This window comes from Corvus cornix, chromosome 8 (genome assembly GCF_000738735.6).
Source record: "Corvus cornix cornix isolate S_Up_H32 chromosome 8, ASM73873v5, whole genome shotgun sequence".
Classification (NCBI taxonomy): domain Eukaryota; kingdom Metazoa; phylum Chordata; class Aves; order Passeriformes; family Corvidae; genus Corvus; species Corvus cornix.
The window spans coordinates 25,380,010-25,395,198 of record NC_046338.1 but is presented as its reverse complement, the minus strand read 5'-3'; the positions used below and the strand labels follow the sequence as shown (position 1 = coordinate 25,395,198).

At 42.3% G+C, this 15,189-nt stretch overlaps 1 protein-coding gene across 13 annotated transcripts in view; it reads left to right on the top strand.

The window, feature by feature from the left end:
- PRRC2C (proline rich coiled-coil 2C) overlaps positions 1-15,189 on the top strand; it is a 70,385-nt gene that overhangs the window by 47,582 nt on the left and 7,614 nt on the right. For 5 of the 13 annotated variants that reach the window (XM_039556138.1, XM_039556142.1, XM_039556137.1 and 2 more), the window contains exons 23-32: positions 1,027-1,116; positions 2,828-2,929; positions 6,944-7,145; positions 8,002-8,205; positions 8,883-9,004; positions 9,510-9,646; positions 11,571-11,805; positions 12,193-12,315; positions 13,836-14,054; positions 14,839-14,913. In XM_039556138.1, the coding sequence (XP_039412072.1) occupies positions 1,027-1,116; positions 2,828-2,929; positions 6,944-7,145; positions 8,002-8,205; positions 8,883-9,004; positions 9,510-9,646; positions 11,571-11,805; positions 12,193-12,315; positions 13,836-14,054; positions 14,839-14,913 (1,509 nt within the window). The remainder of the gene's footprint in view (positions 1-1,026; positions 1,117-2,827; positions 2,930-6,943; positions 7,146-8,001; positions 8,206-8,882; positions 9,005-9,509; positions 9,647-11,570; positions 11,806-12,192; positions 12,316-13,835; positions 14,055-14,838; positions 14,914-15,189) is intronic. The other 8 variants (XM_039556139.1, XM_039556140.1, XM_039556144.1 and 5 more) reach the window with 8 other exon arrangements.

Below are 15,189 nucleotides of genomic sequence, written 5' to 3'. Positions count from 1 at the left end.
CAGACACATAAAACTTCGGAGCTGGTAGTGCTGGCTACAGAGCGGCTCTTGGCTGTTTTAGGGTCACACCATTTCTCCAGCAAAGTCTCTGGGTCAGGTTCTGGTAACACCCTTCTGCCTGCCCAGAATGTGCTCAGTAGATAACCAGTGATGAGAACTAAAAAGCAGCACTGAACAGGCCTCACAGAAGTGCCAGAGCCCTCTTTGTTCACTGTAGGATGTTCTCTGTGGGCTGGCAGTGTTCAGGGAGCCAGTTTGCTCACATCATTTGTATCTACAACTGCAACAGTCACTGCCTACAGCCAGGGCTGTGAAAGTGGACCTTGTTTGCTGAGCACATTAAGGTCCACTTAACTGTGACAAATAAGCTTCAAGGAAAGCCTCTGGGTAGACTGAAAGCCTCAGTCCTTTTCTTCCTTGAAGTCATTACCCAGTGCAGAAATCAGGAGGTAGCTTGCAGCATCCAGAGAATCTGAGTCTTGTGACTTTCAGAGACAAAACTTACAGGAAAGAAAATAGTTTTGCAAATTGTAACCATCCTTTTGTGTTCTTTTTAATCTGGAGGGCCTTTCTTGTCATAGTAAGCAATTTCTGTATTTATTTAAAGCTACAGAAAGCTTTCAGCCAAGATATTTTACTTCTTAAGTAGGCTGAAAGTGTCTTCAGGTGGCTAAAGCATCTTGGGTGACAAATGATAATTGGTTGCACCACCACAGTCCAGTTTTACAGTGCCCAGGCAGTAAATTGCTTTCTATGTTCTTGCCTTACAGACTGTATTTTGACTTTTTCTCAGATGTACATTGTGAGGTCACGAGGCAAATTGTAATCTTCTAAGGATCCTCCTGACCTCAGTAGCAATTCAGCAATAAGGATTTCTAGACATGACTTGTAAGAAAAAAAATTGTATGAAATTCTAATCTTCTGTTGCTTGGTGAACTCCTCCTGTAGAAAGGCTGACATCTGTCCAAGAAATTGAATTGAATTTAGGTAAGGGAGATAATTTAATGGAATTGTTTTTCTTCACAGGAGTCTGTAACAGACTACACTACACCTTCTTCTCATCCTAACACAGTGGCTACTAGCAGTACAAAAATGGAGGAGACTTTGGTGACGAACGTAAGTCTATTGCAGTGATCATCTTGACTTTGAAGACAAGAAAATATTTTCACACTTCTTTAAAGCACCAAATAGTGCCTTCAGTGAACAAGTCCACAGGGTTCCTTTCATGTGAACTAGCTGGGCTTTTTCCAGTAATCTTACTCTGAAGGACATTTGGTTTGATTAGTATCTGCTCTGGAATTCTTCAGGTATTTTCTTGTCTTTTGGACAATCACAGTGAGCTAAAGAGCACAGAAAGTGGAGATGTTTATAGGGACAATACTAAAAAAAAGCAAAGATAGGCACAATGAGGGAGTGTGTTCTTGGCAGCAGTTGGGACTTGAGCCTGGTACCAGTAGCAAAGCTCTGTAGGCTGAGTTTGAAGAAAGGCTCTTACAAACAAAGGAGTTTTGAACTGTAGCCTGAAATCACAGCAACTGCATGTAAAGGGAGCAGCTGAATGGTTGTGAAAGCAGACAACAGGCTTCCAGGTGTTCAGTTGCTATGGAGCTGGGATGTTTGCAGCCCTCAAAGCCAGTGCAGTGATCCTGACCTGTGAGCGTGGCATAGTGATTGAGAGAACCAGCTGGATTGTGTCTTGTAGAAAAATCAAGTTTGTCTTGAGTGCGTTGGGGCATCAGGGAGCTTGGATCTTGTGATTCTGTTGTGTGGGTAACAGAATTAGCTCAGGGTTGAGTCACTTGTTGATAGGAGAAGGAAGAATCATACAGTAGGATCTCTGGTTTTTTGTGAAGATGTCTTGTGAATTTCATCTAAAAATGCTTTTCAGCTTACTGCAGCGTCATTTTGAAGCAGTACTGATTGAACTTCTTACTCTTCTGCTGGCTTTTCTGGTAGTGTTGTGGTTTTTGCTTTGGTGGTTAGTGTCGAAGACGGAATTCTTTTGTGTTAATGATGTCCAATCCTTGTGGATGTTGGAGTTGAATTTCTAACACAGGAATTAGGGGTTCCTGGCCACAAAGGATCTGTGCCATCCCCTGCTTCAAAGCTTCAGCATCTGTCTTTTGGGTTAGCCCTATCTCATCCAGTGAAAGTCCATTAGCTGTGCTATGAGTAAAGAAAGGAATGTTTAGGAGTAATAGACTGGCCACTGCAGTATTTTTGATTCATTTCCTTTAAAACTTCTAGGAAATCCATTGGAGTTTTCATAGGCAAAGATAGCAATAGCATTATATCAGGTTTATTTCCCCAAGTATCACATCTTTCATCTTTTGAAAGAGAAAATAACTGAATTCAATTATTGGATGGCAAATCTGTTGTAGTTTGTTTCATGGTCCTGTGATTTTGCAGGTCTATAAAAGCTTCCTCTTTTCAGAAACTGCATCTCAGAACTCAAGGTCATGAAGCCCCATGTACTGTATTGGTACAAAAAGGGACAGACTTGGCTTGGGAAGAATTTTTGCATATCAGTAAACTGAAATGGTACTTGAAATTAAATCCCCAAACAGACAATTGGTGTTTGTTTATGCAGAGGACATGGACACCTTAAAGCCTTAATCTTCAGCCTCTTAGAGAGATAAGAAGCATCTTGGCACCTGCTGAGTGGCCTTTCCTTGCCTACCAAATTTTCACCTTATTTTATCAGTCTCCCTGCCAAATGCTCAAGCCTTGAAGAAATTGTAGCTCACTTGATAAAGCTTGAGCTTTGCTTTCTGGGGCTTTTCTAGTAGACGTAGTTAGAATGTGATATGTGTTGCCTGCCTTTCAGGTGCCCCTGCCCCACACCCTTCCCCTCCCTAGGAGGGAGACTTTACAACAGAGCTCCAGCCTAACTCCAGTTTCTCCCGCTACCGTCGACCTCACCCTCAAGGTATGTACCACATCCCTCTAAGGGTCGTTTTCTTGCATGCAGGGGAAAAAAGTTATTGGAGAACTTGCTGGTGAACCTTTTTTTAGAGCCTTCCTTTGTTTCCTCTGCTGAACTGCTTTTGCATATAAATGGATGGCTGAAACACAAGACTATCGAAGGATGCATTTAAACCATAAATTTCTAACCCAGTTTTGCATTAACACTTGGCATCTCAAACAATCTTGGCTCCCACTGCCCTGAAAAACCAAGATCCTAGAGTTTTAGCATTGGACCATGGTGCTCATGGCAAACCATCAGAATCTGACAGATTTTTTTGAGTGTTGAGTTAAAAATAAGTTGCCTGGTTTGGTGTAAAGTCTTTAAGGATTTGCTTGATAAGCCAAGCTTGATTTCTTCTTAGCTGTAAGACTTTGGTGCAGTGATAGTGTGGTCTTGAGTTGGATGGCTGAAGTTCCAATTAGTGACATGTAGATGGTGTGTTGGTGTCTCTGAAGGGCAGTTAGATCAGCGAGTCAGAACGTGTTTTGTTGTATTATAAATGTTCTGTTGTTTCCTGCTCTCCCGTGCAGAGCAAGTGTGTAGAATATTTTGAGTGGTGTTTTCCCATTTTGTTGGATTTTGTACTGTGTGCATTGTATAACTCACTAACACAGAGTTGGCCTCTAGCTTTGCTACTGAATTTTTAGAAGTTGTTGGGGTTTTTTTTCTTATTTTGGTGTCTTAGATCTGCTTTGTTACTGTGACTGCAGGTGACTGAGCCAGTAGAAGTATTGTTGCCGCTTCTGATATTGAGGAATAGTGATGTTTGACCTTGGTTTCTTTAAATTTTTAGAAGAAATGAAACTTGAGATTGGATGCAGAACTAATGCTTTGGAGGAACTTGCTTGTCAATCCCAGTGAGACTTCTCACTGGCATGGTTTGACAGCTGCTTGCTTGTGTTCTCTACAGATGAGAAATACTCATGTTCTCTTGTTGAATCTTTGCTTTTCTTCTGTTAACACTTCATTTCTTAAAAAAAGTATAACATCTCTTTAAAACAACAGACCTGCAGAAATGGGGATAGCACTGGAGGGACAAGCAGTTTAAAAAAAACCTGGTTTTCTGTTACATTCTTGTGTAATAAGTTATCCTAACGTGACTTTCTGGCGTCTGAAAGTGTTGTTTTGAAATAGTCTCTGACTGTTTTGCAGCTGGAGATTGCATCCCGTGTCATACAGGTAGGGGTGTTACTGGCAAAGCATGGGACACTGCCCAGTTACAGAGCAAGCTGTGGTTTCTAGGTCATTCATCCTGCAGTTTCTTTTCCTGCTCTTGTAGTGTCAGTGATTTCTCAGTGGATGATAGATTTTGGATGCGTGGTAACAAAATAGGTCAAAGATCCACGTTTTGAGGCTGCTTTAAAGAACCTTTTCACCAAAATCTGAGTGGAAAGCTGTTTGGAAGCAGCTTTGTCCCTGATTTCTTTATTCCAGGCACTGGAGCTCTACCTCCTCTTCACAAATGCTGAAGGCAACAGTCTTGTTCTGGAGCACACTCTGAGACTGTCACTTTCACAGCAGGCCTCTGGTCCAGACACAGCTCTGTTCTTTGTCATCCTCTTCAGCAGAATCCTTGCTTCTTTCAAAAGATAACTTTTGGAGCAGGAGAGAGGAAAGCATGTCCTTCATTTTATTAAAAGAACAAGATGTCCAGGTTCTGCCTCCATAAAGGATTAATCCTTGCACCTTCTTTTTTCTCCATCCCCTGTCACAGAAAGCTGTCTGTGAAGAGACTTGTGGGGAACTTGGCCACAACTGTTCCCACTACTTGGCATCATTCTTTGGTGGAGGTATAAGGGGCTCATATGGGAAGCCTTGTTGAGATCTCGTTTCCTTGGAGTAGGAGTCTTTGCTAAAGACACCTTTACTAAGGCATCCTCTTAAGGACTTGGCTCGTAGGCCTGTTGGTAGGTAAGGAGCTGAGCAGAAGGAAGTACAAAGCAGTCTCAAACTGAGCTGCTTTGGCCCTCTTCATGTCTAAGGTTTCATCTAAAATTTTTTCTAGGCATCTGGTCCAGAATCTGACGCATTTGGACTTTCTTTTTCTAACCATTTAGACTTTGGTGTATTTAAGGAAAGGAATGTTGGGGTTTGGCTCCAGTGGAGGTTTTGGGCAATACGTACAGGACTGTTATTCCAATGTGAAGGCCCCAATGGGTCAATGATGAAGAGAAGCCTCAAGCAGCCACGATCTCCTCCTTGTGCCCTCCTTTCCCCCTAAGTGAGCAGTGAAACTACAACAGTGTCCACAGTCTCATTTATTTTAGAGCCTCTTATTCCTCCATATCTTGTCTGTAGGTGGTGCTGCACAGGCATTCCTAGAGTACCAATCTCTCTTGCATCTTTTTTTCCAGCTTATCAAAGTTAGAGGTTGTTAAGAAGCTCTCTAAAAGCAAAGCTGTTAGATTACTTAAGGACTCCATTACATGCCCTATATGTGACAAAATGCAGTATGTAGCTTTTGCTATCAGTGGTTTCTCCAGGACATCCAGTGAACATAGTAGAACCTTCTACACCTTCTCTGTTCTGACAATCACGGGTACTTACTCGCTTTCTCTTAATGCCAGTGCAATACACCTAAACAAAATCATTTCCAGCATGTTAGTGACTAATCAAGTTTGCTTTGTCTGTGAGAATCAGGACCAATTTGGAGGAAAATGTTGTGGAGAGGAAACAGAGAATGATTGCTGGGGAAGATGATCTCAAAAATGAAAATAGGTGACTTGCCCCCAAAGGATTTAATGTGTAACTAAGTTCCCCTCCTCCCCCTTTATTCTCTTAGGAAATCCAGAACTCAGTTTTCCACATGGGTGTGTATTGATCACCTGTGACCCACTTCTTTTGATACTGCTCTGCTTTTTTATCGCTCCTGAAGCATCTAGGCAACCTAAGCCATGTTTAGTCTGTCCAGACTGCCTAACTCATGTGAAGCAGGGTAGGTTGACAAGTGTGGCTTTGAGAGACTGCAGGTCCCAGTTAGGGCAGCTCTCTTGATGCAGGCAGTGAGGGCAGACTGTGGTGAGTATATATTTGCCCCTTAATATATCCACCACTAAAGACAGCACCTGGCCTCGAGGAACTTACAGTGAGCAATTTCAGCTCTGCTAGCAAAACTTGTGTTTCCATTGGAGACAGCTGAAGGTTGTGCAGAAGTTCATGGACCATGTCTGAGCTTTTAAATTAGAGAGTGTAGACTGAACATTAATATTTCCTGTTCAGTGGACCCTCAGAAGTGTCTCAATTTAGATTTCGCATTGCGTGTCTAATGTAGCAATAATTGGATTTTACTGGCTGCAGTAAAATGATGTCGTTTCCATTTCATGGTGGAAGACAACTGTGTCTATAATATTTAAAGTTTCATCTCCCTTGCTGTGCAAGACATAAGCTCATAATTATTATAGAAATAGAGGAGCGTGAAGCACTTCTAGCTTTAACATAAAGCAGCGCACACAAGCCGTGTCAGCTTGTGGTTGCTTTTTGAGCAGCAGTTGCTTTGGAAATCTAAACTTGACTGCTGTCAAGTTTACTGAAGTGTGAAGTAGATATGTTTGTTGGTCACTCAAAGTGTATGATTTACCAAGAAAGCAAGGGGCTGCTTCATTTAAACAGCCCGAGTAACTTGGAAGTAAAGGACTTGATGGAAATATGTAGAGGGGGGGTTTTACCTTCTTTTGCTCACTGTGTCTTTGCTCTTCATGTCAAACAAAACCAAGCCAAATTAGTGTGAGTAAATTCTGTTTTGAGCATTGGATGTTAAGATGATGAACTGTGCACGTGTGCAGTTGGAACAGATGACCAGCTCCAACTTCAGGCTGTATGCTTTTTGCATGAACAGAGTTGCACGATTACAGTGACTTCAAAAAGAGGCTCGCATGAAGCCCAGACTGCCTTTTGACTAAAAAGAACTGTTAAAAGAGGAAGGATGACTGATTGAAACTTCCTAATAGATGAGGAAATTTTTTTTCTTTTAAATAGATGGAGTCTGCACGCAAAGCATGGGAGAATTCCCCAAATATGGGGGAGAAGAGTTCGCCGGTCACCTCGGCAGCGTCTCCCATTGCTGGTGGCAGCAGCAGCAGCAGCACTGGGCCAAGCAGTGGCACTTACAGCTCTTTCTCAAGTGCATCAATGCCTCCTATTCCTGTGGCCTCAGTTACCCCCACAACTTCCCTCTCAGGTACCACATGTCAAAGCTGTAGTGTCCCATTGTGTTGTTCCTTGCTTGTATTTTTCAAGGGATTCAATTCCCTTTGGAATTGTTTAGTGCAAAGCTAACAAAAGGTTTATACTAGAAATGGAATGTCAGATCTGAACAGCAACTTCCCAAATAATCTGTTAACTGACTTCACCTGTTTCACTTCAGTCAGCTGAAAATAGTCCTAAGATGTCTCTCTGCCTAAGATACTTACATGGACTTGAAGGAGAAGGTAAACTTCTCTTGTCCACCTTATCGGTTTCATTTTGTTCAGCCAAATGGAGGCAAGCACATAGATTTTGGAGCAGAGGATAGTTCTGATGTCTAGCTAATTGCAGTCTTACGTCCAGTTGTGCTCTTGCTTTTTAAGTTAAAGCTTCAAGAACTCATACCTCAACCTACTTGCAAAAGGCAGAGCAAATGTCCAGCTGCTCTTCGCAAATAGTGCCGGTTGCCACCTTGGTTCTTCGCAGCAAACAAAAAGTGCTGTATCTGGTTACGTCTTCATGCCTTGGAATATTAAAATATATCTCCATGAGAGGCACAACCACTCTGTCTTGCAATGTGTTGTTGCATAACTAACCAAGCTGCCTCCTTCACTACTTCTGTGTGCTCCTCTGCCTGAAAAGGGAGATGTATCAGGGTTGCAGCACTTTCCATAGTGAACTCAACAGAATTGTCCCTATGTTTTCTTGTATTGGTGGAAACAGCTGCATTAGATTTCAGTGTTCTTTACCAGTTGGTGGCTGTGCTTACAGAGCTGTCCCAAAACTTTGACCTCTGAATGATGAGAATGAAATGTCTTTGATTGATGCATCCCTTGCTTCTCTCCTCCTAGGAGCTGGAACATACACAACCTCTTCACTGAGTACAAAGACTGCAAGCACCTCAGACCCTCCTAATATCTGTAAAGTGAAACCCCAGCAGTTGCAGACAAGCAGCCTGGCTTCTGCCAGCCACTTTTCCCAGCTGAGCTGCATGCCATCCCTCATTGCCCAGCAGCAGCAAAGTCCCCAGGTCTATGTGTCTCAGTCTGCAGCAGGTAATGAATGGTGTTTGTGGCTGAGAAGCCACACATCTGCTTTTTTTGAATTTTGAAGCCGGAAAGTTGAATTTGGTTCTGGTTTTTCTCTGCAGTAAAGATGGAACGATAAAGAGTGTTCTGTAAGCAAATACTCACTAATTGTCTTACTCTAAATCTGCAGTGTTTTAGCAGGAAGTACAAAGGTGTGTTAGTTTGTTGAGGAAAGTAAGTTTGAGTCTCAAATTCTGTTGCAGAATTGTGAACTGCTGTTTAAGACCAGGAGTGATTTAGTCTTAATTTCTTTCTTAAAATGCTTCAGTAGTTGAGAGCTGTGACATTTTTTTCTTCAAGGAAAATCCTACATCTAGTTAACAATCTAGTTAAATTACATGACAGTATAACAATCTTACCCTTCACCCACATGCCTTTTTTGGCAACAATATGTTGTTAATCCCTCCAAAATTGTGTGGGATTAATGATACCTGTGCAAGACTGGTAGATTCTGGGGGTGAATTGGAAAAGATACCAAAGCTGGTGAGGCACCCAGCTCTCCAGTGCTGTTCATTCTCCCAGGCTCTATGTCAGCTGTTACAGTGGGAAGTACTGACAGTAGCTGCATCTCTTAACTCTTGATAAAAATCTTTCTAGCAGGGAGATGTTGGGAATCATGTACTAATTGTATTGCTCTTCCTGAGGTACTACAGCTCAAATCCCAGCATTTTATATGGATACAAGTCATCTGTTCAATACCCAGCATGCGCGTTTGGCACCACCTTCTCTGGCCCAACAGCAAGGCTTTCAGCCAGGCCTTTCTCAGGTATTTGGGGATTCCTAATTCTCTTTTTTCCCCCTCACTATCCATATTGCCTTTAAAGTTTTACTAATGATCTGATGGGGGCAGGGGAGAGTGAGATTAAAGACTGCAAAAAATGAGGTTATGGCTGCCCTTGCTGTTCCATTCTGGTGCACGCAGGCAGTGTTTGATTATTTGTCATGAAAGCTGAGAGAATAAGCTTCCACTCACAAATATATATGAAAGTTCATACTCCTGGGAGGTGTTTCTGTGGCCATGTTGGTCCAGGCTTACTCAACTTTTGTAGTACAAAATGATACGCAATCTCATGCAGTTGTTATGTATGCAGATCTGAATATTTCACTCAGTTTCTGCTGGTTATTTGTGAGAAGTAGTATGAGATTCAACTAGAAAGTAATTTTCTTAAGGGGAGCAATACTACCTCTGCATGCAGCCTTGGGATTTGACATATTCTGGCACATGTTGAACTGTAGGTTTTCTAACTTAATGTTTTTTCTCTTTTATGCAGCCTGCTTCAGTTCAGCAGATCCCCATCCCCATCTATGCACCTCTGCAAGGACAGCATCAAGCTCAGCTGAGTTTAGGAGCAGCACCAGCTGTTTCACAAGCCCAAGAGTTATTTAATTCCTCCTTACAACCTTACAGGTAGGTAGCATATGCAGATTTCTTTGGGGTTTCAGTGTCAGAATTATTGAACGTTGTTCCCTGCAGATTCGTTGTGTTCTGTGCTCCATAGCTGCCTCATCTTCCTGTCTTCCCTGAAATCTCTTTTGTCTGAGAACTGTGTGTGCAGATTGTCTGCCTTGTACAGAGTAGTTGTGAAATTGTGGGTTCAAAAATTATGCATGATAGTTGTATCTTTAGGAACTCGGGCAAAAGAGCTGAAAACATCAGTCTGTCATACTAAGAGAACAGAAAATGTCTGTCCCTTTAGTTCAGCAATCAAACCAACGCTGAAGTCTTGAAACACTTTGAAGTTCCAGTTTGAACTCATAGGTGGTAAAAAACTTTGTTTCAGATGTCCGAGGGGCAGCAGGGCATGTTTTGGAATGTTTTCTGTTTCCTACAAAAGATAACACTAAGACCAGCATCTCTCAAATGGCATTGATAGCCAGACAAACTTCCCCTGTAAGCCTTTCCAAAGCTTCCTTGCACTTCCTATCGAAATTGATTCACAGCAGTATAATTCTGACAAATGTTGTTAGTTCCACTTTGAGAAAGCTTCTTTGGAAATTCAATTAGGGTTTTGCATGGGCTGTAGTTAACCTTGCTTGTTACCATGTTGAAGGCTGAGGCCACAGAAGGTTTAATTAACTACATTTGTATCCTGACTTTGTGCTTGGCTGAGTTTGTGGGACCAAATATTGCTTGTCCTGCTACAGCTGACAAAAGCTGTTGAAAACTGTTGGCTAACTGCAGAAACACAATCAGGCTGGCATGTGGTCCAGATTAAATAAATCTGATCACACACAAACATGGCATTAATGGAGTTCTACCAGTATGAGTACTTCTCCCACATAGTAAATAGGAGGATAAGCTTGGAGATGTACAGGTTGTTGGTTTAAAACAATACAACCAGAAGTTAGAAGTGAACTTCTAGAAAACTTGTGAAAAATATTTTGGCTCCATTGAAGACAATCCTCTGCATACAGTCTGGGAAAAGTTTTTTCCAGTGCTCAGAGTATGACTGTAAGAGTGTTTTGCAGTGAAGGAAGGGTGCAGAACAAAGCTCACCCAGGTGTGGTCACAAGCAAACCCCACCACACCAATAGATTAACAGGACCAGTGCTGTGCTCAGACATATCCAGCACAGAGTAAAGTGTGTTTTCACATCAAAAACACTCATCCTCTGATCTCAAAAGCATTGAGAAGGGCATTTATTTAAAAACCTCTTTGATTCTTCAGTCTGAAGGTGGCTACTCACAGAGTTCTTAATGGGAATGTTTGGATAAATACTTCAGATGGACCAAACCTGTTTGTGGTGCTTTGCTGTACTAGCTTTGGTCTTCTTTAAACAAACTGCAACTTCCCCATGCTGGTGACAAAAGAATTGAATATCTAGTTAAAATTAAAGGGTGTGAGGTCTTTTGAAACCAAAACATTTATTTGGAAGCTACTATTGTCAGCATCCAGTGATTTAAGCTGTAAGTATTAGAAGCTGTACTGTGGAGTCAAGAGAACAAAGCAGTTCATTTAATGACTAAGTGGGGCTACTCACATGTGCTTTCCTATCTACCTTGTAGCACAGGAACTAAGAACTGGCAGCTTTTCTATGTTGCAGTTAAGTTACCCAAGAACTATTTCAGCATGAACATCGAAATAGGTAACTGTGATCTAAGATTTTAGTAAAAAGCCTCAGCGTTTCTTCCAGTGGCCTTTAGTAGCAGCTGTTATTTTGTTATGTGCAGAGTAAGTTGAAAAAAAATCTAACTTTTTCAGGTGAAAATTTGTTCAATAGAGCTAAGTATCCTAATTCTGTTCAAAGAATATAAGCCGTGCTCTTCATTTTTGGTGGCTCATTGTTGAGCTCTGTCAGAATTTTTATGAAGGACACTTCAATCTTTTGCAGATCCCAGCAAGCTTTTATGCAGAGTGGTTTGTCTCAGCCATCACCAGTGGTTCTGTCTGGCACAGCCTTACACAACTTCCCAGCAGTGCAACACCAAGAGCTGGCTAAGGCACAGTCCAGCCTGGCATTCCAGCAGACTTCCAATACTCAGCCTATTCCTATCTTATACGAGCATCAGCTTGGGCAGGCTTCAGGACTGGGAGGCTCTCAGCTGATTGATACACACATTCTGCAGGTAGGAAATGCTCCAAATGCAAAACTTCTGCAGTGGACTGATAGAGGAAATCAAGTCTTGCTCAACTTGGGTGGCAGGAAACTTAAGACACTTGGAAGAGAATGTCCTTTTAATTTAATAAGTGTACATTAGCATAATCTCTGAATTGAGGCATGTTCCCCAAATTACAGGGTTCTTTGTGCTCTATCATTAATTAGAGCTTCAGGTTTAGTTTCTGTTAATGATGATAAAGGGCTGTTCCACCACCTGTGAATGAGAGCTTTATCACAAAGTGAAACCTTCAGGTTTGTCAGCTTCCCATGCTGTGGTTTCTCCTGCTCTGGCTAATGCACCACAGAACTGTTCTCTAAATGCTCTTAATGGGATGGTGTCTCTTGCTCTTCCTAGGCCAGAGCTACGCTCACTCAGGCTTCAAATCTCTACTCTGGGCAAGTTCAGCAGCCTGGCCAGAGCAATTTCTACAACACTGCACAGTCTCCCAGTGCTCTCCAGCAGGTAAACTATGGCATGGTAAATTTCCTACATTGTATTCTTCCTAAGAGCATGTTGTGGTTGATGATGTCTGTGGGGTGGAAATAGAGGGGAGGGCTGAGACAACCTTTAATTCTTCCAAAATAAAAATTGACTATTAATAGTGAGGGAGGGCTACTGCAGCAGCACTAAACAAACTGAATGGCTGAGAAGTTAGGTGACGTGCCGTTCATGTTGGTCATTTGTCCCTGGCATTCTTCTCTTGAATAGTTCATTTGTCAGTGATGGGCAAAGATTTAATTGGCACAGTGCTGTTGCTCATTGATTGAGGTACATGATGCCTTTATGGAAGCAGATATTGGGAGTGGTGGAGAGGGAGGGGGGAAAACTCCAGGTGCTTAGTGAAGCCTGATTGTTGACGCCAGTTCTCAATGAGCTGGGACCCAGGAGTGCTCCATGTGCCAATGATAGCCAGTACATAGAAAATAACTGGGAAGTCAGATAGGTGATCATGCAGGACAGCCAGGTCAGTAAAATACCTCTACTGATTTGAAGGGTTTTTAATTCTTTTGTGAAAGAACTGCTAAATTGCTCTGTGCAAGCATTCTGTCATATTTACGGGATACTGTCTAGTGGTTTCCATCTTCTGGTTTGGCTTTTTTATTGAAATGGCTTCAAAAAAAAAGCTTGTGATTTATTATAATAGCCTACCTCATATGCAGGAAAAATTGCCAAGACAGAAATCTAGAAGAAAGATTAGACGTTGTCTGTTGGAAATCTAGCACAGAGTTTTAAGGACCTTTTAGAAGAGCTGGTGCCTTTAATGTGTTCAGTTCTGGCTGTCTCTATAATTTTAATATCTTATCCTTCATAGCAGAATCCAGGTAAGCCTTTAGCATTTGGAATCTCGTATCATTCTCCTAGTCACACTCAGAATATAATTTTGCAGGTAATAGATTGTCAGACCAAGACATGCAGTAACTCCTGCCAGTGAGATCACTGCTGTGGTATTCCATGTTTATCGCTACCACTCTCTGGTGTTTTCAGCCCACAGCACTCACGGTAAACGCAAGCAAGGAACAGGCTGTGTAGTTTTGGGATTGTTTTTAAGCTCAAACTGATGGTTGTTGGAACTCGTGGAAAGTAGAACCTAATTTTCATCCCAGTGTCCTTTGATGACTAAAATTATTGGAAGTGAACAAATAATCCAGTCCGGTCCTGTCCTGTCCCCCTACCCCCAAAATGGTTATTTTATTCTACTTTTGTTTTCTGAGTTGAATTAACCTTCACCTGTCACACAGTGAAATCACATTAATGATGTCAGAGGTAGGAGATCTCATGCAACTTTGTTTCTGCAAAGCACAGGCCCAAATCCCATTAGACCTGATTATAAGGGCAAACCGAGCAATAAATTCACTTACTTGCTTGCAGCTCTCTGGTTAAATAAATAAACTCATTAAGCCATTTGCCTGGAATAAAGCTGAAATAGAGCTTGTAATGAAAGGTACATAATGGCCTTTGTGTCTCTGTTACTGGTGATCTTGTACTCTTCTCTCCAGGTGACGGTACCTTTGCCAGGATCACAGATTTCTTTGCCCAACTTTGGATCCACAGCACAGCCACTGATTGCCCTACCCCAGTCCTTACAACCACCACTACAGCACACCCCACCACAAGCTCAGGCTCAAAACCTGAGCAGACCTGCACAAGTGACCCAGCCTTTCAGAGGATTGATCCCAGCAGGAACTCAGCACAGCATGATTGCTGCAACTGGAAAGGTAACAACATTGCCACATCTACAGGACAGAAATTAATTTGAAGCACAGCTGTTTGCTGGTTTATATAACCAGCACAGCAACTCATGTTGACTTCTTGCATCTTAAAAATCTGCCCTAGCTTTAAAAGATAAAAAAGCCAGTCAAGGTTAGTGTGTTAGTTGACTGGGTCTGTGCATTTAGCTGAGGTTTAGTAGCTAACTTGGTGCTGGTCCATTTGCACTGCAGGAATACCTGGTTTGATAGTGACATCATGGACTAGTAGGGGATTTCATATAGAAGCCATATGTAAAATAGTACTGAGCTGTTGTTAGAGCAGCAGGGGACCAGCATGACTCTGTCAAGGCTGGTGGCAGATTCTGGGCCTGCTTGTGTTTGTTGCTTTGCTTCTAGACTCAAACCAGAACAAGTTGTTTGGGTTCAAGGGTTTCCATTGCAACAAAAGGGAGTTTTAGGGGCTTCAGTGGACTCTGTATCAGCCATGACCTTAAGCCAGAATTAAACTCTACTATTATTGCTGGGGATCTGCCTTTCTGAATAGCACAGAATGGTGCATATTAAAAATGTAGCATTGTATGCAAGACAGGATCTTTCTGTAATGAAAAAAGAAAAGGCTGGCCCTGCAGCTCAGGAAAACTGAGTGACAGGTCCAGTAAGGAAATAACACTAAAACAGTGCAAGAAGCTAGGGGGGAATTCTCTCCTCTCCTTTATGTGAAGCTGCTAAGGTAATTGCTAATAAGGGGATGTGTGGAGCTGGCTTCCAATCACAAGGTCTCTTGTCTTAGATGGAATCCCAGCTTTACAGGCACCGGGGATTTTCGGATAGTGTGCAGCACTCGGCAGTTGCAGTCCGCTTCCAGGTGAGCAGTGGGTGACACCCCTGGACATGGACACAGCTCAGCTGACTGGCAGGAACAGCGAGGTCTTCCCACCTCAGGGACTGATCTACCTCTGCAGCTGCACCTGAAATCCCTGCACCTTCTGGCCTAGATTTTAGGGTGCTTTTGAATATAAAATAACCCCTCAGTCCCAGTGATTTACAGCTGTGATAAGAAAAATCTTGGCTGTTAATTCCATGTCTTGGACAGTAATGGGAGTCAGAATTTCAGACCACCTCGATGAAGTTTACATCTCCA